At 38.4% G+C, this 24017-nt stretch overlaps 1 protein-coding gene across 4 annotated transcripts in view; it reads left to right on the top strand.

The window, feature by feature from the left end:
• zbtb7b (zinc finger and BTB domain containing 7B) overlaps positions 1–24017 on the top strand; it is a 39765-nt gene that overhangs the window by 12439 nt on the left and 3309 nt on the right. For 2 of the 4 annotated variants that reach the window (XM_073847039.1, XM_073847037.1), the window contains one exon: positions 18465–19429. In XM_073847039.1, coding sequence (XP_073703140.1) covers positions 18471–19429 — 959 coding nt within the window. In that variant the 5' untranslated portion in view covers positions 18465–18470. Of the gene's footprint in view, positions 1–13549; positions 13951–14210; positions 14347–18464; positions 19430–24017 lie in introns of those variants that run through there. The other 2 variants (XM_073847036.1, XM_073847038.1) reach the window with 2 other exon arrangements.

The raw sequence follows: 24017 nt of genomic DNA on the forward strand, positions 1-24017 counted from the left end.
TATTCACATAGAAAACAGTTATTTTAAACTGAAAAAATATTGTACAATATTACAGATTTTTTCTAGATTTTTGATAAAACAAATGCAGCCTTGATGAGCATAAGAAACATCTTTAAAAACCATTAAAAATTTTACTGATCCCAAACTTTTGAGCAGCAGTGTATATATATATAATATACAATTATTCATGAAATCATACAAATCATTATAGGTGCATAATTTAAACTACTTTTATAAAGCACAAAGGCTTTAAGTAAAGTGTTCAGAATATTTTTTGATTTAGGTTTGAATGTTGTCAGTTGGGTGGGTTACAATTGTCTTTGCGTGTGATTTCACACAAACGGCGAGCATTTCATGATGTGCATGTGGTTGCAGCTTAATTCAGAGCAAAACGACCTCAGATTCCCACCGCTTACCATAAACATGAAGATCTGACGGGTTCATCACAGGTGTTGAGAGTGTCGGGCCTCAGATGGGTCTGAACGGGTCTGGAATCAGCAATGCATTGACATAAAAATAAGAGATGTTCAGGAGTTCACCATGCAGTCGGATGGAGTTTATAGGCACTGTACAGCAGGCAGATGATGAAATCCGTCTGCATTTTAAAAAGCCATTTTCTGCTGAATAGACAACAAGACCACACACGCACACACACACACACACACACACACACACACACACACACACACACACGTGTGCACCCTCACTGCAAAGGCGGCTTCCTGTGTCTTTATCTTTCTCCCACTCTCACCCCATTTCTGCTTCTGTTTACACCAGCCTCCTCCTCTTCCTTTTCTTTTCTTTCGTTCTGCGTCTCGTCCTCAGGTTTGCTCTCTATGACACATCCCTCCCCCTCCTCACTCAATCCACAACTCTGATTTGATGCTTTTCTTTGGTTTTTTGCTGTGAGTTTCCTGTCGTTCCCCCCTCCTTCAATCTGCCTCTGGATCTCCACACGCACACGCTTTGCTTTTTTCTTTCGCAGCGTTTCTTGTGTGTTTTCGAAGAACGCGTCTTTATTTAGAATGAGCTAAGCGGCCTGTTTTCTTTTTTTAGATTGTGGGATTTTTCCTCAAATCTCAGACCCCAGATTCGTTCCTCTCTGGCTGGTTTTATGTCTCTCGTCTGTCGAGAACGGCTGCGTTGGATCAGGTTGATGTTTTTGACCTTTTTAAATGTTTAATTTTGGGCACAGTCTCAAAAAAAAGTACAAAATCTGCAACTGGGGCAATACCCTTTCAAAACCTACTAAGATGCAGTCGTTAGGGATAAAGAAGGTACAAAACAGAGTGAGAAGGTACTGTCCCACTGACAGCTTTTGGTAACGATTTACTTTTATAGAACCGTGGTTTTAATGCATTAATTATGGCTTGTGATGCGCCTTATAATGCAATGTATAATTGCAACCAGAATTCTAATGCATTATAATATTTATCTATTCACTGTTACGCCTTTAGAAAGTATAATGCATTAAAACACACAACAAACAAACTTAAATAGCACAGATATATTTGTAGCAATAGCCAAAAATACATTGTATGGGTAAAAATTATCAATTTTTCTTTTATGCCAAAAATCATTAGGATATTAAGATTATGTTCCATGAAGATACGTTATAAATTTCCTACCATAAATATATCAAATCTTAATTTTTGTTTAGTAATATGCATTGCTTGTCATTTGGACAACTTTAAAGGTGATTTTCTCAATATTTAGATTATTTTGCACCCTCAGATACAGATACAGTGATTGAATCTCTGCCAAATATTGTCCTATCCTAACAAACCATGCATCAATGGAAGTGTAAAGCAAAAATAATATACCTATAAATATTTATTTTAATTTATTTTGCAGTGCAATTGTTTTACAATATATGCATATTAATGTCAAAGGAATAACAATAATAAAAAAATGCTATTATTATTATTATTACTACTATATGTGACCCTGGACCACAAAACCACTCATAAAGGCCAATTTTATGAAATTCAGTTTTACACATTATATCCAATTTTCTTTTATGCCAAAAATCATTAGGATATTAAGTAAAGATCATGTTCCACGAAGATATTTTGTACATTTCATACCCTAAATTTTAGATTAGTAATATGCACTACTAAGAACTTCATTTGAACAACTTTAAAGGTGATTTTCTCAATATTTGGATTTTTTTGCACCCTCAGATTCCAGATTTTCAAATAGATGTATCTCTTATTTTTTCAGCTTTCAGAAGATGTATAAATCTCAGTTTTAAAAACATTGATCCTTAAGACATTGCATTACATCATGCATTATAATGCAATATATACCTTAATAAAGCATTTTACATGAAGACTTTTAATTAAAGTGTTTCCCAAATAATAAAGTGTTTTATGTGACCTTGATGATGATGATGATGAAGAGTGACTTTAACGAGTCTCAGTGATTTGAGCTGCTTTGGATCTTGTTGATGTTTCTAGAGGAGTGTTTCTGAGCTCATCCGAGTTTGATCAGTGGTTTATGGGAGTGAATGGGTGCCGTCGGTGTCACTGGAGAGAGTGTGAATCCAGGAAGCGGACGCGTGGCGCGTGTGCCGTGAGTCTCATCCAGCCCTCAGTTCCACATTAATAATGCAGCGTCCCCCGTTCAAAAACTCCCCGATGCAGCCGCTCTCTGGCCTACTTTCAGTCTCCGCAGCACAGAGAACAGAAACCCTCTCCTCTCTCCATGCGCAGTGACAACAGACCCAGATCTGATCAGGATATTCCTCCTTTCAGACTGTCACTGCTGAACGTTCATCAAATCATATTTCTCTGCTTCATCTGAGAGTATCAGGACACTGAGGGACTGTCATGAGGGATGTAAACTTTTACCCCCAATGATGATGATGATGATGATGATGATGATGATGATGATGATGTGTGAAGTTATTTGTCATTACAAACTAAGAATGTAATGATATTAAAATCTCATGATACGATAATATCAACGTATGAAGTCCATGATCCCATGTTATTTTGTTCATTTTAAAGTTAATTATTCTATCTAATGCACTTTGAGAGTTCAAAATGAAGAGCTCAAACCCATGTTTTCAACTAAATAAACTAAGAAGACGTCTGAAAAGGGAACTCAACTCTCTTTTTATTTGTGGTATACTGTCTCAGTCTCAAATACATTCACACTGGTGTTTTAGGAAGCAAAATAAATTCTAAATATGAGCCTGGACCACAAAAAACAGTCATAAGGGTCTATTTTATGAAATTAACTTTTATACAAAGGGGGTAAAAGTTTACATGCCCTTATGACAGTCCCTCAGTGTCCTGATACTGACAGATGAAGCAGAAATATATGATTTAATGAACATTCAGCAATTCAGCAATTCAGCAAACTGAAATTTGTACATTATCTAAAAGCTAAATAAATAAGATTGATGCATGGTTTGTTCGAATAGGACAATATTTGGCTGAGATACAACTTTTTGAAATTTTGAAATCTGAGGATGCAAAAAAATCTAAATTGAGAAAATCGCCTTAAAAGTTGTTCAAATGAAGTTCTTAGCAATGCATATTACTAATCAAAAGTTCTGTTATATTTATGGAAGGAAATTTACTAAGTATCTTCATGGAACATCATCTTTACTTAGCATCCAAATGATTTTTGGCACAAAAGAAAAATGCATATGATGTATAAATCTGAATTTCATAAAATTGACCCTTATGACTGTTTTGTGGTCCAAGGTCACAAATAATTTATTATAATAATAGCAATTTTATATTATTGTTATTCCTATGACAGTAATAGCCATATATTGTAAAACAATTGTACTGCTATATAAATGAAAATAAATGTTTTTAATTCATACTGCACTTTTAAGATTTTATTTTGATGGAAACGGCAGTAAAGCTTTTATTTTGATGGGAAAATGCACTCCTGCTTCAGTGAGAACAGGCTTACAAAAACACATCTCTCTACAAATCTAGTGAAATGCTGTAATCATCTGCCACAAAAATGAAGCATAACTGGTGGCCGTTGCATGCAATAAACCAGTTCACTGCACTCATTCACTGTGAACGGAGCCGTTCTGAGGAGCGTAAAACACCGGATCGCGAGCTGATCGCCTGAATGAAGTGCACGCTTCACTTTGAAACATGCAACGAAAACAGACTTGATGATGGGATTAAGCCATACTTTGCCTTCGGTTTTAGTTCGATACTTTGCAAAAGCATAATGGCCCAAAACACAACTTTAAAGACATTTTATGTTGGAATAAGAAGGTTAAATATTTTTTGAAAACTAGAAGACCTATTGTTTCATATCGTTATGTGAGCATGCTAATATCACGATACCACAATATTGATGATATCGTTACATTGTTACAAGTGCTGCATCACTTCAGTTTATTTGCAAACAATTTTATAAATACAGGTGAAGCAGGATTTATTTTTTGATAAATACATAAAACATGTTAGAATAAACCTCATACTATTAGTCCATTTCCAGAAAAAATAAACGTAATTGCGACTTTTAATCTCAAAACCTGACTTTTTTCGCACAGTTCTGATGTGGTTTGTGAGTTATAAAGCCAGAATGGCATAATATAAACTTCCAATTCTGACTTTTTAACACTATTGCAAGTTGATATCATTTAATTCTGAAGAGTCAGAATGGTGAGATTGAGTCACAATTAAAAAATCTTTAACTCGGTGTCGGAAACACTGAACATACGGCTTTTATATTCTATAACATACTGTTAAAATATTGTACAAAAAATAAACAATTAATTTGACCAAAAACTCACTTTATCCTAATTGCATAATTGAAGAATCTGTTACAGCAAAATGTGCATGAAACATTAATAAATTATATTATTTTTTTATATTATTATATTATTTGCGAAAATTGCAGGAGAAATGCACAGTTTTAAGAAGTTATTTCACATATGGACCACAAAACCAGTCATAAGGGTCAATTCTTTGAAGATTTTTACATTGGAAAATTGTGTGCATCACATACAACATCAAAAGTCCAGATCTTCACACATTAAACATTTCACTATGAAAAATCAAACTTGACCGAGGGCCAGAAGTAAATGTTACATTATGTTCAAATAAATTTAAATTAATTTTTTTTTTTTTTGAAAAACATCTGAAAGCTGAATAAACACGCTTTCCATTGATGTCTGGTTTGTTAGGATAGGACAATATTTGGTTGAGATACAACTATTTGAAGATCTGGAATCTGAGGGTGCGAGAAAATCACCATTAAAGTTGTCCAAATGTAGTGCTTAGCAATGCATATCACTAATCAAAAATTAAGTTTTGATATATTTACAGTAGGAAATGTACAAAATATCTTCAGAAGATCTAGTGATTTTTGGTATAAAAGAAAAATCTATGATTTTGACCCATGCAATGTATTTTTGGCTACTGCTACTTTAGACTCATGTTGACAGTTGTGTGAGCTGCATGTGTGTGAATGTTAGATGTGTTGTTTTATTTATTTTTTATTTTTACAGTACGTTTTGAGCAGTGTTTCAGGTAGCGCATCTGAATTTCAGCATCAGTTTTTGTCATGCAGCGACAATAAGAGAAAACAAATCAAATCAGTAATAAATGGAGACAAAAACAAGTGACACGGTTTCCTGAGAATCAGCCGCCTACGTGTGTAACGATGGAGTTCAGCCTAGGAGCGTCTTTGATCAACAACTGCAGTGCTTTCTGATTTTAACAATGTTTCTGGTTCATATTTTTCACTGGAATATGAAGTAAGCGTTTGTGTTTGTGTGAATGAGAGGAGCTTTTGCTTTCTAAACACACACACACACACACACACACACGTCTATATGGTTTAGAAAGACACTCTAGCGGTGTGGTTGTTTGTGGCTGCTCTTATTTTCTATCCCCTCCCTCAACTAAACCCCCAGAAAAGCTTTGGCGTGTTTTTGGCGCTCACTAACACACCTTCATCTCCCGGAGGAGCACAGAGGACCCGAATGAAAGCACGCCGTACGGTACGAACAAACACCACTCTCGCTTTCCTCTAGACTCGTCTGCACATGCATTTCCTCTGTCTGATTTCTGTTTCTTTTGAAAGTATTGCAGATTGCATTTTAAATAAATAATTATCACAATTTTCTAAACTCTAAAATTGTGAAAACGTGATTTATTCAGTTAAATATCGTTTTTTGTTATTTTTGTTTGCATTTAGTTTTATGCATATGCATTGAGTTTTTTTTATAAATAAATATATAAATATATAATTATATATAAATTGTGTTTTTCAGAGGCCTAAAGCTGTAGATTATTAGTGCATTGAAATGCACACAGGACTTTCTGTGCATATATGAATATGTATCAAAATGATGATTTTATCAAACTCTACTATAGCAGTTTTTTTAGGATGCGAGTAACATTTAATTTGACTAGTTCTACCAATATAAATCATAGGTACAAATCATTGACTAATTTGAGTTTTTCTTGCACTCGTGTTTTTGTCTGTATTCTTTTATGAGTAAGTTGATGCTGAGATCTGGATTGTTGTGAAGTGTTCATCTCAGATTTTCCCCTTCATTTGTCCGCCGTCTGCTGATGTCATGTGTGTGTTCTGATGGAAAACTGCACAAACACAAACACACACAAACGCAGGGCAGATGTGTTTATGTGTCGTCGTGTAGCGTGAGCGCGTTGAGGAAACCATATTGTCGTATTGTGCGAGGGGAAGAACACTAGTGAGCAAGTCAGAGCAGCAGTGGGACGTGAGAATCCGCTGTGACACAAACAGAAACACACTTGACAACAGAGAGATTTTATTTCCACACGGCCGTCTCCTTCACTCAATCTCTCCTCAGATCCGTCTCCAGTTCGGTGCTGTTGAGGAGAGACGAACACAGGGCCGCCGTGAAGCTGCCGTACGGACGCCGCATCCTCAATCAGACTAGTTTTATGTTTTGAGTCAAAACTCAGCTTTTAATAGTGTTGGGATAACGCAGAGTTTGACCTGTAAAAGGTTAGATGCCGGTGAGCCAGAGACGCAGAGCGTGTGCTGAAAGCATGACGAGAACATGAGAAAAGGAAGAGTAGAAGACGGTGTATGCGTGGGGGTGATTCTTGTCAGATGAGCGTGTCTTTACTGTATGTGTTTGTCACTGGGCAGAAGGGGTTAATTTTAGCCCATCACTATCATTGCTGTAGGTGTTTGTGAGTTTGTAAGAAAGCTGATTCACTGAGTTTCATGTCTTTGAGCTGGTGATTCAGGAATCGTCTGGAGCTCGTCCTACAGTCACACTCTCACAGATTTGACCTGATAATAGAGACTTTAATGCAGAGGCGCCCAAACCAGGGCCGAAGCTGACCTATGATTTGACCCACAATAAAAATAGGAAAATAAAACATTAATTTGTGACCCTGGAGCACAAAACCAGGCTTAAGTAGCATAGTATGGGTCAAAATTATTGATTTCTATCCGGGTCACGGCACCAAAAAATTGATAATTATCAATTTTATCAATTTTTATGCCAAAATTATCAAATCATTAGGATATTAAGTGAAAATCATGTTCCGTACGGATATTTTGTTAACTTCTTACCCTGAATATATCAAAACTTAATTTTTGATTAGTAATATGCATTGCTAAGAACTTCATTTGGTAGGGATGTCCCGATACAACTTTTTAACTTCCGATACGATACCGATATTGCAGCCTTCAGTACTAACCGATACCGATACAAATCCGATACAGTAATCAGCACAAATCATGAATACTTTTACCTATTTTTTTGTGTGGAATGTATGAACGGCTAGATCAAACTGAGAACAAAAGTCAGCAACAGTAAGTATGGAAAAAAACGACCAATTTATTAACTATTGGTTGCACAAATGTGAACCTTTTACATAAGAATATATAAAAAAAGAATTAAAGAATAAATATTAAGACCCTGAAAAATATCTTAATTGAATAAACAAAAATATATTTTTTAAAGTGCAAAATACTAATTAAAGGTCACTTCAGTTATTTATTTTTTACCGTCAGCAAATGGTAAGAACAGCTGAGAGCAGGAACATAAGAAAAAAAAAATTGTTAATTGACCAACTGCTAAAGGTTGAGTGTCCAAAGTTTCAATTTTACACACACTGCCTGAAAGAATGAGATCGTTGCATTTGCTATCCACAAAAAATAGTGAAAACAAAATAAATATAACTCTAATACAGGGCAGAAAACAAATATTTAACTAAAAGGATGACTACACTTCCTACTCCTCCAACTCAACTTTCTGCAGTCCGAGCATGATGTGGAGATTTTATTTTTAAGAAGATAAGCATTTCTGCATGCTGAGCAGTGAGTCTGCTCCTATGCTCCTCAAAAATAATTGATCATTATTGTTATTATTGTCACGCTTTGCGAGGGTTTCAGGCAGCGTTGGTTGCTTGAAGTTGCCAGAGGATTGTTTCTTTAAAGGATAACTATTGTCAAAATGCAACCTGGGCTGTTTTTGTTTTTACTGTAAACGAGACAAACTTATATCTAAAAGCATACTTACGACAAACAAGCCGTTTTTGAGATTGACAGTGATTTCTTTTTGTGGTCAGTGGCCGGTGAATGGGAGAACTAGGGGCAAGTTTTTGAGCGCATCAAAATCCATATTTTTACAACACTGAGAAGACTCGACACACCATGAAACTTTGCTCGAAGTATTGTCTGGGTCTCTACACATGAACTCCAGCATTGAGAACATTGTTTGTGTTCACAGAGTTTACTAAAAAGAACGTTTTTGAACAACTCACTTTCACTGTTTGAGTCTCCGCGCGCGGCCGTCTCTCCAGTCAAGAGGTATCGATCTCCGAATGCGACGTAATACTGAGGGGAGTGAAGATGGATAGCTCCTAAAGCATATTTCCATATAAATGCACGGCTAATTCGTTGTTTTGTCGCAAGTTAAAAACAATATTAACCTTCTAGTTGTAAAAAGAGCCTCATATAAGAAACATTAATATATAAGAATCTCGCATTCGGAGAGCGACACCTCTTGACTGGCAAGACGGCTGCGCGCGGAGACTCAGTGCAGAGTTTTGTGATGCTGCTTCAAATGCGCAATGAGGTTGGACGTATTAAACTTTCCCGGTTCTGTTCCACCACGGGAAACTTGTGCATGACAAGTGTTGCACTGAGCCACTTTAATGAAAAATACTGCCACACGGCCGACATCGCTCTTTTTCTTTGCTACTTCGCTAGCAAGCAGTGTTGTGATCACGTGGGCTTTGCACGCTGGCTCTGGACGCTGCTGGATAGAATAGCTGTAACGGAGTTTAGAGCGGAACTGACATCTTATATCGGAGATTTTTAACGCAGTCCGATATAATCCGATAGAGTTTTTTTGGGCTGATATCGGACCTATTTCCGATATCAATATCGGATCGGGACATCCCTATCATTTGGACAACTTTAAAGGCGATTTTCTCAATATTTAGATTTTTTTGCACCCTCAGATTACCGAATTTCAATTTTGTTCTATCCTAACAAACCATACATCAATGAAACGCTTATTTATTTAAGTTTCAGCTTAGGTATAAATTTCAGTTTTAAAAAAAGGGTCACATTTATCTTTATGTTTGAACAGTTTTTGTTTTTGAATTGAAATTTAAAGAATATGAATTTGAAGTGACTTCATTTTAATATATTTGCATATGATGGAACATTTAGCCCTCAGTCAAGTTTGATTTTTGGCCCTTCATAGTGACATTTTGTACATCTCTGATTCAATGTGTGAAGACTTTTGATATTGTATGTGATGGTACTTTTTTTCCTTTTTGGACCGAAAGTTGATTAATTTTGCTTACAATAGTTAAAGAATTAGTTAAGCTAGAAATCATCATTCTGTCATCATTTCCTCTCTCTCATGCCATTTAAACCTGTGTGACTGACTTTCTTTTGGTATTTTGATAAATGTTGGGAACCAAACAACATTGGACCCCATTGACTTCCATTATATTGATAAAAACATTTTAAAAATATATCTTCTGAAGAAAGAAGGAAGGTCAAACAGGTCTGAATGACACAAGGAGAGTAAATGATGACATAATTATAATTTATGGGTGAACTGTTCTGTTAACAACTGTAAATTATTTTTTGCTTTTATTTTTTTTAATTAAGGGCATTGTGATTTTTAAACTGCTATTTACAATTAAAAAAGGTTTTTAAAAAAGGTTTTGTGAGATATTTGTGACAGCAAAACAGAGAACAGTAAATTATTCACATAAATGCCAAATTAATATATATATATATATATATATTCATTTGGCATTTATGTGACTATATATATATATATATATATATATAAGTGAAAGTGCAAAGCAGAATTTCCCTGTGTGTAACACTTTGTATGAATGTATTTTTGTATGAATGTATTTTTAATGTAAAGGGCAGATGTGAAATTTAATTAAAATTGTGAAAGTTTTAACATTTTTTTTAAAGAGTTATTTGAGAGACACAATAATGAAGTTCCAAGCTACTATCAGTCCTCTAAAGAAGCATTTTCTCATCCTGAGACTGTAGTAATTGACGAATTTCCCCCCTCTAATCTGACATAACACTCAGTTTTAATGACTGATTGTATAGATGTGTGAAGTCATGCAGGTGATGATTGCATTAGGTTTTCAGTGAACTGCTGTTTGTACGGCTTCATCTGTCTTGATTTAATCAGATACGACAGATTTTCCAGGTTAAAAGACGTCGACTGTGTTTCTAAGTAAATTGGAAAGTTTCTGTGTTTCTGTCAGAAAAGTTTTCTTGCGGGAATGTTCTTTCTATAGTAGTGTTTTTTTAATTTTATTTTAAATGACAACGCAAAATGTTTATATGAAGTGTTAATGATGTAGGAAGGTGTTTTCAGTGGCTTTCAGTGGCAGTGAGTTCATAGAAACCATCGCTGAGAACATTTCCGTGTGTAGAGACTGTTGAGCGGATCCAGACTGTGGGTTTGATCTGAAGTTTCATGTTTACAGTTTGTGATCATTGTGTGCTATTGGACTGGTTCTGCTTATTATGGAATCTGTGGAGGAATGAATGTGATCCAGCTTGATCCAGTTTAAATTCAGATCTAGTTCTGAAATTTGGAACAAATCCTATTCAAATTCTGAACAGATGCAATTTAAGTTCAGGAACGGTTCCAGTTTAAATGCAGCAAAGATTACATTTAAATCAGATCCAGTTTAAGTTCAGAATAAATCCAATTTAAAACCTGAGGTAATTTAATATAAATTCAGAACAGATCTAGTTCAATTTTAGAGCGGATTCAATTTAAATTTGGAACAGATCCCTTTTAAATTCAAAACAGATACAGTTTAAATTCAAAACGGATCCAAATAAAATTTGAAACGGGTCCAATTTAAATTCATGGCAGATCCCATTTTAAGTTCAGAACAGATCCGATTTAGATTCAGAGCAGATCCTATTTAAGTTCAGGGACAGTTCCAGTTTAAATTCAGCGAAGATCCCATTTAAATTTGGAACAGATCCAATTTAAGTTCAGAACAGATGTGATTTAGATTCACAACAGATCCAGTTTAAATTCAAAACAGATCCGATTTAAATTCAAAGCAGATCTGGTTTCAATTTAAAACGGATACAGTTTATATTCGGAATAAGGTCACAGAAGATACAATTTCAATTCAAAACAGATGAAGTTTGAATTCACAGCAGATCCGATTTATATTCAAAGCAGATTTGGACCAGATTCAGAGCAAAAGCAGTTTAAGTTCATAACAGATCCAGTTTAAATTTATAGCAGATCCGATTTAAATTCTGAGCAGATCCCATTTTAAATTCAGAACGGATTCAATTTAAATTTGGAACAGATCCCTTTTAAATTCAAAACGGATCCAAATAAAATTTTAAACGGGTCCAATTTAGATTCATGGCAGATCCCATTTTAAGTTCAGAACAGATCCGATTTAGATTCAGAGCAGATCCTATTTAAGTTCAGGGACAGTTCCAGTTTAAATTCAGCGAAGATCCCATTTAAATTTGGAACAGATCCAATTTAAGTTCAGAACAGATGTGATTTAGATTCACAACAGATCCAGTTTAAATTCAAAGCAGATCTGGTTTCAATTTAAAACGGATACAGTTTATATTCGGAATAAGGTCACAGAAGATACAATTTCAATTCAAAACAGATGAAGTTTGAATTCACAGCAGATCCGATTTATATTCAAAGCAGATTTGGACCAGATTCAGAGCAAAAGCAGTTTAAGTTCAGAACAGATCCAGTTTAAATTTATAGCAGATCCGATTTAAATTCTGAGCAGATCCCATTTTAAATTCAGAACGGATTCAATTTAAATTCAGAACAGAGCCGATTGAGATTCACAACAAATCAGGTTTAAATTCAAAACAGATCTAATTTAAATTTAGAGCTGATCTGATTTAAAATCAGAACAGATCCCATTTAAGTTCAGGAACAAGATCCAGTTTCAATTTAGCGAAGATCCAATTTAAATTTGGAACACATCCCATTTCAATTCACAACAGATTTGATTTAGATTCACAACAAATCCGATTTAAATTCAGAACAGCTCCGATTTGAATTCAGAGCAGATCTGATTTAAATTCAGAAAACAGCCAATTTAAGTTCAGGAACAGTTCCAGTTCAGTGAAGATCCAATTTAAATTTGGAACTGATCCCATTTTAAATTCAGAACAGATCCAATTTAAGTTCAGAACAGATGCGATTTAGATTCACAACAGATCTAGTTTAAATTCAAAACAGATCCGATTTAAATTCAGAGCAGATCTGATTTAAATTCAGAACAGATCCAGTTTCTATTCAGAATAAGGTCACAGAAAAGACAATTTCAATTCAAAACTGATGTAGTTTGAATTCACAGCAGAACCAGTTTAAATTTAAAGCAGATTTGGACCGAAAGCAGTTTCAGTTCAGAACAGATCCAGTTTAAACTCTGATCATGCATTTCAGAATCAGAGGCATGTGTTTGTGGATAAGGACGTGATTCAAACACTGTTTGATCCATCAGACACCGTGAAGTTCTTAAGCTCTTTCATGCAGTTTTCAGACATAAACGTGTGTCAGTAGAAGTGAGATTCTCTCCAGAATGAATGGTTGAGACGCTGAGATGAAACAGAAGCTCTGCGGCTGATGCAGGAGTTCCTGTGACGCTCTTCTCTCTCCTGCAGCTTCAGCTCCTTCTTTTGTTCTTCTGAAAAGCAGTTCAATTCTTGTTTCTGTCCTGCTCTATTCTCTCTGAAATCTCTCTAAAATCATTTTTCTTAATGTCAAACACGGCTGCATTTGGTGAGTGTCATGTTCATTTGTTCTAGTGTCTCTTCAGTGATTCTTCAGTAATCTGAAATGTATTTGTGTGTCTTTCATTGGTAAATCTCATGTGGTTTATATGTGTGTGAGCCTCATCTGGTGTTGAGCTGTTTGTGTCAGGGTTAGGCTTCTTCACACTTTTGCTAGTTAACCCTTGTTAAGGTGGCTCGGAAACCATCGAAGTTTCTGTCTGTCCTTCCCGAAGTCAAACGATGATTGGTTGCTGATTAATAAATGCGCCGCATCGGATGGAAAATGCGTTCTCGGAGCCGGAAGCCAGTCGATCGTCCTTCCTGTCGCCGCAGACGTCGATCCGGACGCAGCTCGCAGCGGAGGGCGAGGGATTTGTTTTTTCGGAAACTTGCGTTTCGAAACGAGCTGATGCTGCTGCGCCGGGAGCGAGGGGCACGTGGGCGACGGGGGGAGGCGTGTCAAACACCTTTTTCACAAGACAGGAAGACGAAAGGAGAGATAGAAAGAAGAAAGAGAGGAACAAAGAGGTCGAGATCCCCACTGGAGAGCGTCGAACCCCGAACTTTGAAAGAAGCTGGAGAGACAGGCTCAGAGACGGACAGACGGATGCGATGACGCAGACGGCGGTGCAGCTCCTGTCCACGGCGCCCTGCTTCACCAAGGGCCGAACGGTAGGATCCGCCGACCAGGGTTCGACTCCGGCCTCGCCCGTCATTAAACCAGACACGAAACACGTGTGCGTTTGTCAGAAACGTCTTGGGCTTGACGTGAGCGAGTGAATGAGGCTGAGCTGAAATGGGGCTTGTGCTTCGTTAGTGACTAATCTGCTCCGTCTCAATTGTGTAACATTACCAGAAGCCTTAAGACGCCACACCTGTTCCAGGGAAATCTTGTTCCGTGTGTGTGTGTGTGTGTGTTTTGGATCAGGTTAATCAGGTGTTGGAGTGCATTGTTGTTAAGCAGCACTCAGGGGTTTGGGAGGCCAGTATTATGGGCTGTACGGAGCCGCCGGTCGTTAGGGGAAGTGAAGAGGTCGCCAGGCTGTTGGTGGAAAGTTTCAGGCTCAGGTGTGTGTGTGTGTGTGTGTCAGTGTGTGTTTGTGTGTGTTTGTACTCGTTTGCAGGGAGAATCTGGGACGTACATGTTCAGCCTAAAGGTTGGCTCGTCTCTGTTTGTGTTCGGGGTTCCGGAGTCGCCAGCGATCGTCCTGTTAAAATAATCATAGTTAGCTCTATTACTTTATCATAATATTCTGTGAGTGTTCCACACTCTTGAGTCTTTAACGCTCCGATCACGCAGATATTTTTAGTGTTAACCAGAGTGTTAACCAGTTTAGTAACACTCCTTCTTTTTGGGGTCTGTTTGAAGAGCGCATACAAAAGACAATAAAACTAATCATAATGAATAACGGTGATATCACATTTGAAGTGTGTTCATTAAAATGTAGAATATGTGCGTGTTACTGTTACATGTGCTCTTGTTCTCTTCCCGTCTGTCTCTCTCTCTCTCTCTCTCTCTCTCTTTCTGTTCCAGCAGACGGAAAGTCTTTTCTGAGCAGATTGTGATGTAAATCTCAAGTGGAAAATAGAAGTAAAATTTCTCCCTGTTCTTTTGTGTCCCATAGTGTTTACCCCACCCACACAACCCTGAGCACACACACACACACACACACACATGTGAGCGCTCATACATGCATGCATACACACACAGACGTGTAGCCTGTAAATATTTGTTTGCACTAAAGCGGTTTGTCTCGTCCAGGTGTGGTTGTTGCAGCTGCAGCATCTATAAGCGCTTACAGCATAGCAATGGTTTTGAAAATATCAATATACAATCAAATGCACATTCAGGACACGTCTGTCTGTCTCTCGTTCTCAGTCTCTCTCTCTGTGGCTCTGATCCGTTGATCCTGCTTGCTGGATCGGGTGTGTCCTAAATTAGCGTTTTGCGTTTGGGAGGAGGCCTGTGGGACGTTTAAGCCCTTATTAAAATCCTCCATCACATGAAGTAAAAAGCAAGAGGTGTGTGTGGGTGTGTGATTATGAATTCAGACACACTTTTCATCAGTATCCGATTAGGGATGGTTGACTTGTCATCCAACAGCAGACTAGTTCATTAGTAAGTACTTGTGTTCTTTAGCATTTATTTTAGGTGTGATTTCATTACAGTGAGTCACGTGTGATCTGTTTGTCCAAACGATGGCAGACGAGTGTTTAAACTGTTTACCTTCTTATTTCAGAGAGCGAGTTTTTTACAATCACTAGGATACATTTTTCAGTACTTCACAGAGTGAGCACAATATCAGTCAATGTGGGCTGAACTGAGAATCAATTATTATTGCTTTGGCACAAAATGCATTCATTGATGACGTCTGTCAAATTACATGAATTCTTTTATCACTTTGACACAAACACGGCCAAAACATTATAACCTAAACAAGCCAGTTTGCACATTTACACACTGTTTTCAAAACTTAAGTTCAAAACCTAGCACAGTACGAAAATGAATAAGACAGAAATTTGTACAATTTCTACAGTAATATATAGAAGAACATGCTGAATGTAAAAAAGCAAATACTATCAAAGCAGCTGCTTGTTGCTGAACATTTTCACAAGTGTTACAGTTTTTCACTTTTATTACCATCTATACAAAAGGGGAAAACTGAGGAATCATTTTGTACTGTAATGTAAACATGGAGCATGTAACACTTACTGCAATGATTTATAAACAGTAGGGAGCATCATTGTTGTTTTGTGAAGAATTTTTGCGATAAAGTGTGTTTGTTTGGTCAAAACCTTTGCTAGAGTTATGTAAGAATGACTTGATTTAAGACATTAATGAAGTGTTTTAGTAGTTTTAGTGAATTTTGAATGTGAAATGAACTGCTGTGTCAAGTTGAAAGATGTTAGGAGATCTATCTGTGTGAAGAGTTACTGACTTTAGTATTGAGAAATGTGTCCTAACGACTGAAAAAGGATATAAAGTAAAGTAGATTTAAATATAGGTAATATAACTGCTATTGTTGTTTGTTTTTTAATATGACATTGTATTTGACATTGTTTTCCCACAGTTAATAACATTGCAAATCTAGCAAAGTTTGTTAGAAAAAAGTATGCACATTTTATACCACTACTTAGTTTTATATTTCCTTGGCATTAAATGTCAGAAAACTAGTCAACGCTGCTGTGTGGGTGTTTCTAATTCAGTGGCAAATTTGACATCTATCTCCTATCGGACCAACGATCAAACTCTCCATATTTGTTTCCTCTTTCGGAAAAAGTCAAGAACTGCTGTTGTGGACTTTTGCTACTGGAGCGCATGGGACGGCAATAGTGATGTTTGTTGTGGTTTCCGTTCACCGCTATTCAGGGCTCTGCGCTTTTCTTTTTAGAAGCACAAATTTAGGAGCACAGTCAAAATTTTAGGAGCATTTTAAACAATCTGTTAAAAAATTAGCCTTCCCATTACGAGCTGATATTTGACTCCTCAAAGTGATTTACAGGGGAATTTTGTTTTTATCTTTGTTTTTAACTTTTCAGATGTTTAATGAAGCTCAGAGGTGGCATGAGTGCAATCAAATTCATAAATGCATGTTCAGATTCATTATTTCTGAATACAGAAGTATTAAATGATTTAAATAACTGAAAAGATCTGCCAGCAGGTGGCGACAAGACATTGATTTAATACTGAATCGTAAATGCATTTGATTCGTTTGAACGGCTGATTCATTCAGGAATAAAGCAAGTGACTGTATTTATGAATGGGAAATTTAATTTAATTTCACTAGATTCGTTTAAAAACGCACGTTAATTCATAAACCAAACACTGCTGTGTTTGAATGGAGATGCAAGTTGTGACTTGTTTCAGACTATTTTTGATGACGAAATAGAGCAAAATCAGACAATAGTGTTATAGCCAGACCATGTAAGTCACATAATAATAACTTCTTGTTTGTTTAACTTGTATTAAATCAATATCTCATTTACAAACTCCCTTAAAAATCATTAAAAGCTAGTTCGCAATCTCACAAAGCTCTATTATAATCAACAATGCTCTCTCCACTGCACACTTTGCTTATAAAAAGGATTGGTGAGATACAATGCCTTGCGAAATTATTCATACCCCTTCATTTTTTTTCACATTTTGTTATGTTGCTGCCTTATGTTACATTCTTTTAAATTACTTTTTTTTCCCCACATCAATCTACACTCCCTACTCCATAATGGAAAAGCAAAAAATAGTTTTTTTAACATTTGTGCAAATTTATTAAAAATAAAAAACTGAAAAGATCCCGTTGCATAAGTATTCATACCCTTTTCTGGGACACTGGAAATGTATCTCAGGAGCATCATATTGCATCTAGATGTTCCTACACTTGGAGTGGAGTTAAACTGTGGCAAATTCATTTGAATGAGTCTGATTTAGAAAGACACACACCTCTCAGAAAAGGTCTAACAGCTGAAAATGCAGATCAGAGCAAAAACCAAGATAACTGCCTGTAGAGCTCAGAGACAGACTTGCGTTAAGGCGATGATCTAGAGAAGAGTTCAGAAACAAATCTGCTGCATTGAAGGTTGACAGAAGCATTCTCCATAATGGAAGACGATTGGAACAACTAGGACTCTAGAAAATGTCCAAGCTGACAGAGATGGAGAGGTGAAAAGGTGAGGCAAAGAATGGCAGATAATTGCCAAATGCAGATGTGCAAAGATGCTCACATCAGACCCAAAAAGGCTGTAAAGGTGCTTCAACTATGGACTGAGTTAAGGGTATGAATACTTATGCAATCTACTTATTTCAGTGTTTTATTTTTAATAAATTTGTAAAATTTGCAAATCTGGTTTTTACTTTGTCATTATTATGGTGTATGGAGTGTAAATTGATGTGGGGAAAAACTCATTTAAAGCAGTTTAACATAATGCTGCAACAAAACAAAATGTGAAAAAATGAAGGGGTATGAATACTTTTGCAAGGCACCGTATGTCTATGATGCATTACTCAATGTTGCGCAAACACAAATATGCTGATCGGGTCAGACGCACTGCTGCTCCTAAATATTATTTCACAGTTGCATGCAGTAATTTGTGAAATGGTCGCACTGTAGAGCCCTGCTATTGAAGTTGTGACACCTTGTGAACGCAGCGTTGTGCGGTGTCAGTATTCACTGGTGTTTCTGTGCCTGCAGGTGGCGATGTCTCCAGGAGAGGACGGTCTAATCGGGATCCCCTTCCCGGAGCACAGCAATGAGCTGCTGTCCCGTCTCAACGCTCAGCGGCGGGCCGGGCTGCTCTGCGACCTCACACTGACGTCACGCGGTGCACGATACCCCACGCACCGCTCCGTCATGGCCGCCGTCAGCCTGTACTTCCGCCGTCTGTTCGGGGCGGAGGAGGGCGAGGAGGGAGGCGAGGGCGTGGGCGACAGCTGCAGCGTCTGCCAGCTGGACTGCGTATCGCCGGACGCTCTGGCCGCTCTGCTGGAGTTCGCCTACACCGCCACCCTCACCATCCGCAGCTCCGGCATGAGGGAGGTCCTGAAGGGTGCGCAGCTGCTGGGAATCCAGTGCGTGGCCGACGCCTGCCGGGACATCCTGGGCGAGACGGGGGACGATCCGACGGACCCCGTGGAGGAGGCCGAGCAGCCGCCGTCCCGCCGCAAACAGGGCCGGTGCTCCGTGGCCCGAGCCGTGTCTCCCGTGAGGCCGGTGTGGCGGAGTCCCATGGCGCCGGCGTCCGAAGACGCGCCCGAATGCGGGCTGCTTCCCGCGCAAGGCCGAGAAGGACACCCGCCGCCCGCCGGGGGACAGGACGGAGTCGCACGCGCCCCCCACTTGGGGCTATTTGTGAACGGAGGCTCGCACTGGACGCAGGAGTTCACCCCGATCCCGCACAGACCCGAAGACACGCCCTCAGAGGAGGAGGAGTCTGGAGCGCAGGGGCGGGCCACTCCACACCACAGCCAATCACAGGCCGACGGAGGAGGAGGCGGAGCGGCGCCTGGAAGCGGCAGGAAGAGAAAATCTCAGACGCCACAGCAGTGTCCCGTCTGTCAGAAGATCATCCACGGAGCGGGAAAGCTGCCGCGCCACATGAGAACACACACGGGAGAGAAACCCTTCCAGTGCACCGCCTGCGGAGTCCGATTCACGCGGTACGACGCTTTTACAATCTAGCATTTGAATGACAGTTTTATCCAAAGCAACTTAGGCCGTGTTCATGCTTGGCGTCTTTTTTTTAACTACCAGCATCTGTTTTACATTACAACCCTATAGAGTAAAACCGTGTTTTCAAAAAAGTCCAGAGCGCTTTTTTAAACACCACCGCCGGCGTCTTTTTTTGCAGCTCAGAGCGTCTTTTCAAGTTGAAAAAAGTTCAACTTTTCTGAAAAAACGTGCATTTTTGACAGCTTGTAACGCGCTGAGTCAGGGTTAAGGGATAGCTCGCCTAACTCACGTTGCAGCAGAAAATTAACCAAACCGCACATGGGTCGCATTCCACATCTTGAGCTTTATTCTCCTGGCAACAGCGTTACTTATTAAAAGAAGACAACTTAAATGAGCAACAGAAATTAAAAGCAAATCCATCGCACCCGCACACATGCGGTACTCATGGCATATAGCTGCAGACTGTGCACAGAACGGAACTCTGCTCTTAAAGGAGCCACAACATTTTCACCCGTTACAAACTGACCAATGACAAGCGAGTAGCTAACCTGTCGTTTCCATAACAACAAGAACACAAGAAAAAATAGGAAAGGTGCCTTTATATAGACTTTTATTTTATTGTTGTAAACCGACATTAACCTCCCCGTTAACTTCAAAAACCGTCGTGGAGCGCCGATAGCTTCTTGAGCCGCACATGGACACGTACAGTAGCGCCGTTGCGCATCGGGCGTCCCTTTTTCAAATCCCGGCTCGCAGACCTTTCCCGATCCCGCCCCCCCTCTCTCTCCCACTTCGCTTCCTGTCTAAATACTGTCCTATCAAATAAAAGGCAAAAATGTAAAAAAAAAAAAAAAAGAGCCAGCTTCCTCTTTTTACATATCTGCTCCACACATTAGCAACAAAAAGACGCCCTCTGCTGCAACGCTGCCAGATTTTTTTGTGATTAAAAAAGCGCCCTTGTCAACTTCTTCTTGTCAAAAAAGACGCCAAGTGTGAACACGGCCTTACATTGCATTTGATTCGTATTTGAAATTCTGTCATTGATTACTCACCCTCTTGTTGTTCCAAACCCGACCTTCATTTGTTTTTGGAACGCAAATTAAGACCCTCCAGTGACAGCAAGGGTCTTTCCGTGTTCAAGGTCCAGAAATATACCAAGAACATTGACAAAATAGTCCTTGTGATTGCTGGGAAAATAGGGCTGCTGTGATTCTGAGATTTTTCCGAATGCGTCACGAATTTCTGCTTTAGAAACAGCCGTACCTTTCAATTCCAGTTCCTTACACCAGTGGTTCTCAATCCTGGTCTTGGGGGACCCCTGCTCTGCACATTTTGCATGTCTCTCTCATTTAACACACCTGATTGAGATCTTCAGCTTGTTAGTTCAGTTCATGGATCTCTCTCCTAATGAGCTGATCTCAATCAGGTGTGTTAAATAAGGGAGACATGCAAAATGTGCAGAGCAGGGGTCCCCCAGGACCAGGATTGAGAACCACTGCCTTACACACACTTGAACACTTGCTGAACAAGTTCAAAAAGGTTGAAGTGAATTAGAAGGGTGTTCACAATGAGCTTTACATTAATCTTGCATCATAAAAGCATTCTGAGACTCTTCTCCGTGAGCATTTGAGTGTGCGGTTAAAAACTGGATTAGAGCGCCATCTGCTGGTAAAAACTAATCCCAGAAAGTATCGTGATGCATTCGGAATCGATTCATGAATCTCGATGAGTGGTTTGATTGTAATTTTATGAAGATTACGAGAATACTTTTTGTGCCTAAAAAAAACAATTTATTCAACAATTCGTCCCTTCTACATGAGCTTAGTGCCAGTTTGGATTTCCTGGCATGTAAACAACGCATGCTGCCAACGTAGAAACACACGTGCGCCACGCTTTGTTTGCGTTCAGAGGAAAGCACGTGGATGCGTTGTGATACTCTCCGAAATGGCGCTAGGCTGATGCAGAAAAAAATTCGTTGTTGAATAAAGTTATTTCATGTGTTTTTTCCGCATGAAAAGTATTCTCGTAGCTTCACCAAATTAGGATTGATCCACAGATGTCACATGGGCTATTTTGTCAATGTTCTTGGTAACTTCCTGGGCCTTGAATGTGGAAGGACTCTTGCTGTCTATAAAGGGTCAGAGAGCTCTTGGATGCTGGGTTGCCAGGTTTTCACAACAAAACCCACCAATTGATACTCAAATGTAGCCCAGCATCATTTAAATGGGGGTCCCCTGTTAAAATTGCTTTCTGGGGTGTAAAATACACGTATTTTGGTGGGATTCCCCTCGTAAAATTACCCATCCAGGTGCTAAATATTACGTTATTGGGGTCACTTCAAGCCACGGTCATGAAAACAACCTGCGGCAACAGGGTTAAAGTAGATCTGACTTGGCAACACTGCTTGGATTTCATTAAAAATATCTGAATTTGTGTCCCGAAGATGAACACAGGTCTTATAGGTTTCAAAACAAACATTTTCACTATTGTGTAAACTAACCCTTTAGGTTCTTTGGGAATCAAACCACGCTCTAGTGTTCGAGCTATATGCAGGAAGGCACTACACGCTGTTATATTAGTTTGCCAATAAAACTAGCGTTTCTAAAACACCGGCTGACGGAGTGAAAGCTCTTTTTCCTGACAATTGTTATCAGTCTCTCGATTCTTCTGTGAAGGCGCACAAACATTATCAGGGACTTGATCAAATCAAGTTTCCGTTCACCGCTATAGAACCCAACTGTCAAGATTTCAGAAAAAAACATGGGAAACTTGCTAATCATGTTAGAAACATAATAGAAACATGCTAATCATGTTAGAAACATGCTAGGAACTTACTAATCATGCTAAAAACATGCTAGGAACTTGTTAATCATGCTAGGAACTTGCTAATCATGCTAGAAACATGCTAGGAACTTGCTAATCATGCTAGAAACATGTTAATCATGCTAGAAACATGCTAGGAACTTGTTAATCATGCTAGAAACGTGCTAACCATGCTAGAAACATGCTAGGAACTTGCTAATCATGCTAGAAACATGCTAGGAACTTGTTAATCATGCTAGAAACATGTTAATCATGCTAGAAACATGCTAGGAACTTGCTAATCATGCTAGAAACATGTTAATCATGCTAGAAACATGCTAGGAACTTGCTAATCATGCTAGAAACGTGCTAATCATGCTAGAAACATGCTAGGAACTTGCTAATCATGCTAGAAACGTGCTAATCATGCTAGAAACATGCTAGGAACTTGCTAATCATGCTAGAAACTTGCTAATCATGCTAGAAACGTGCTAATCATGCTATAAACATGCTAGGAACTTGCTAATCATGCTAGAAACGTGCTAATCATGCTAGAAACATAATAGAAACATGCTAATCATGCTAGAAACATGCTAGGAACTTGCTAATCATGCTAGAAGCATAATAGAAACATGCTAATCATGTTAGAAACATGCTAGGAACTTATTAATCATGCTAAAAACATGCTAGGAACTTGTTAATCATGCTAGAAACGTACTAACCATGCTAGAAACATGCTAGGAACTTGTTAATCATGCTAGAAACATGCTAGGAACTTGCTAATCATGCTAGAAACATGTTAATCATGCTAGAAACATGCTAGGAACTTGCTAATCGTGCTAGAAACGTGCTAATCATGCTAGAAACATGCTAGGAACTTGCTAATCATGCTAGAAACGTGCTAATCATGCTATAAACATGCTAGGAACTTGCTAATCATGCTAGAAACGTGCTAATCATGCTAGAAACATAATAGAAACATGCTAATCATGCTAGAAACATGCTAGGAACTTGCTAATCATGCTAGAAGCATAATAGAAACATGCTAATCATGTTAGAAACATGCTAGGAACTTACTAATCATGCTAAAAACATGCTAGGAACTTGTTAATCATGCTAGAAACGTGCTAACCATGCTAGAAACATGCTAGGAACTTGCTAATCATGCTAGAAACATGCTAGGAACTTGCTAATCATGCTAGAAACATGTTAATCATGCTAGAAACATGCTAGGAACTTGCTAATCATGCTAGAAATGTGCTAACCATGCTAGAAACATGCTAGGAACTTGCTAATCATGCTAGAAACATGCTAGGAACTTGCTAATCATGCTAGAAACATGCTAATCATGCTAGAAACATGCTAATCATGCTAGAAACATGCTAGGAACTTGCTAATCATGCTAGAAACATGTTAATCATGCTATAAACATGCTAGGAACTTGCTAATCATGCTAGAAACGTGCTAATCATGCTAGAAACATGCTAGGAACTTGCTAATCATGCTAGAAACGTGCTAATCATGCTATAAACATGCTAGGAACTTGCTAATCATGCTAGAAACGTGCTAACCATGCTGGAAACATGCTAGGAACTTGCTAATCATGCTAGAAACATGTTAATCATACTAGAAACATGCTAGGAACTTGCTAATCATGCTAGAAACGTGCTAATCATGCTATAAACATGCTAGGAACTTGCTAATCATGCTAGAAACATGTTAATCATGCTAGAAACATGCTAGCAACTTGCTAATTACGACAGAAATGTGCTT

Source organism: Garra rufa, chromosome 9, assembly GCF_049309525.1.
Source record: "Garra rufa chromosome 9, GarRuf1.0, whole genome shotgun sequence".
NCBI lineage: Eukaryota > Metazoa > Chordata > Actinopteri > Cypriniformes > Cyprinidae > Garra > Garra rufa.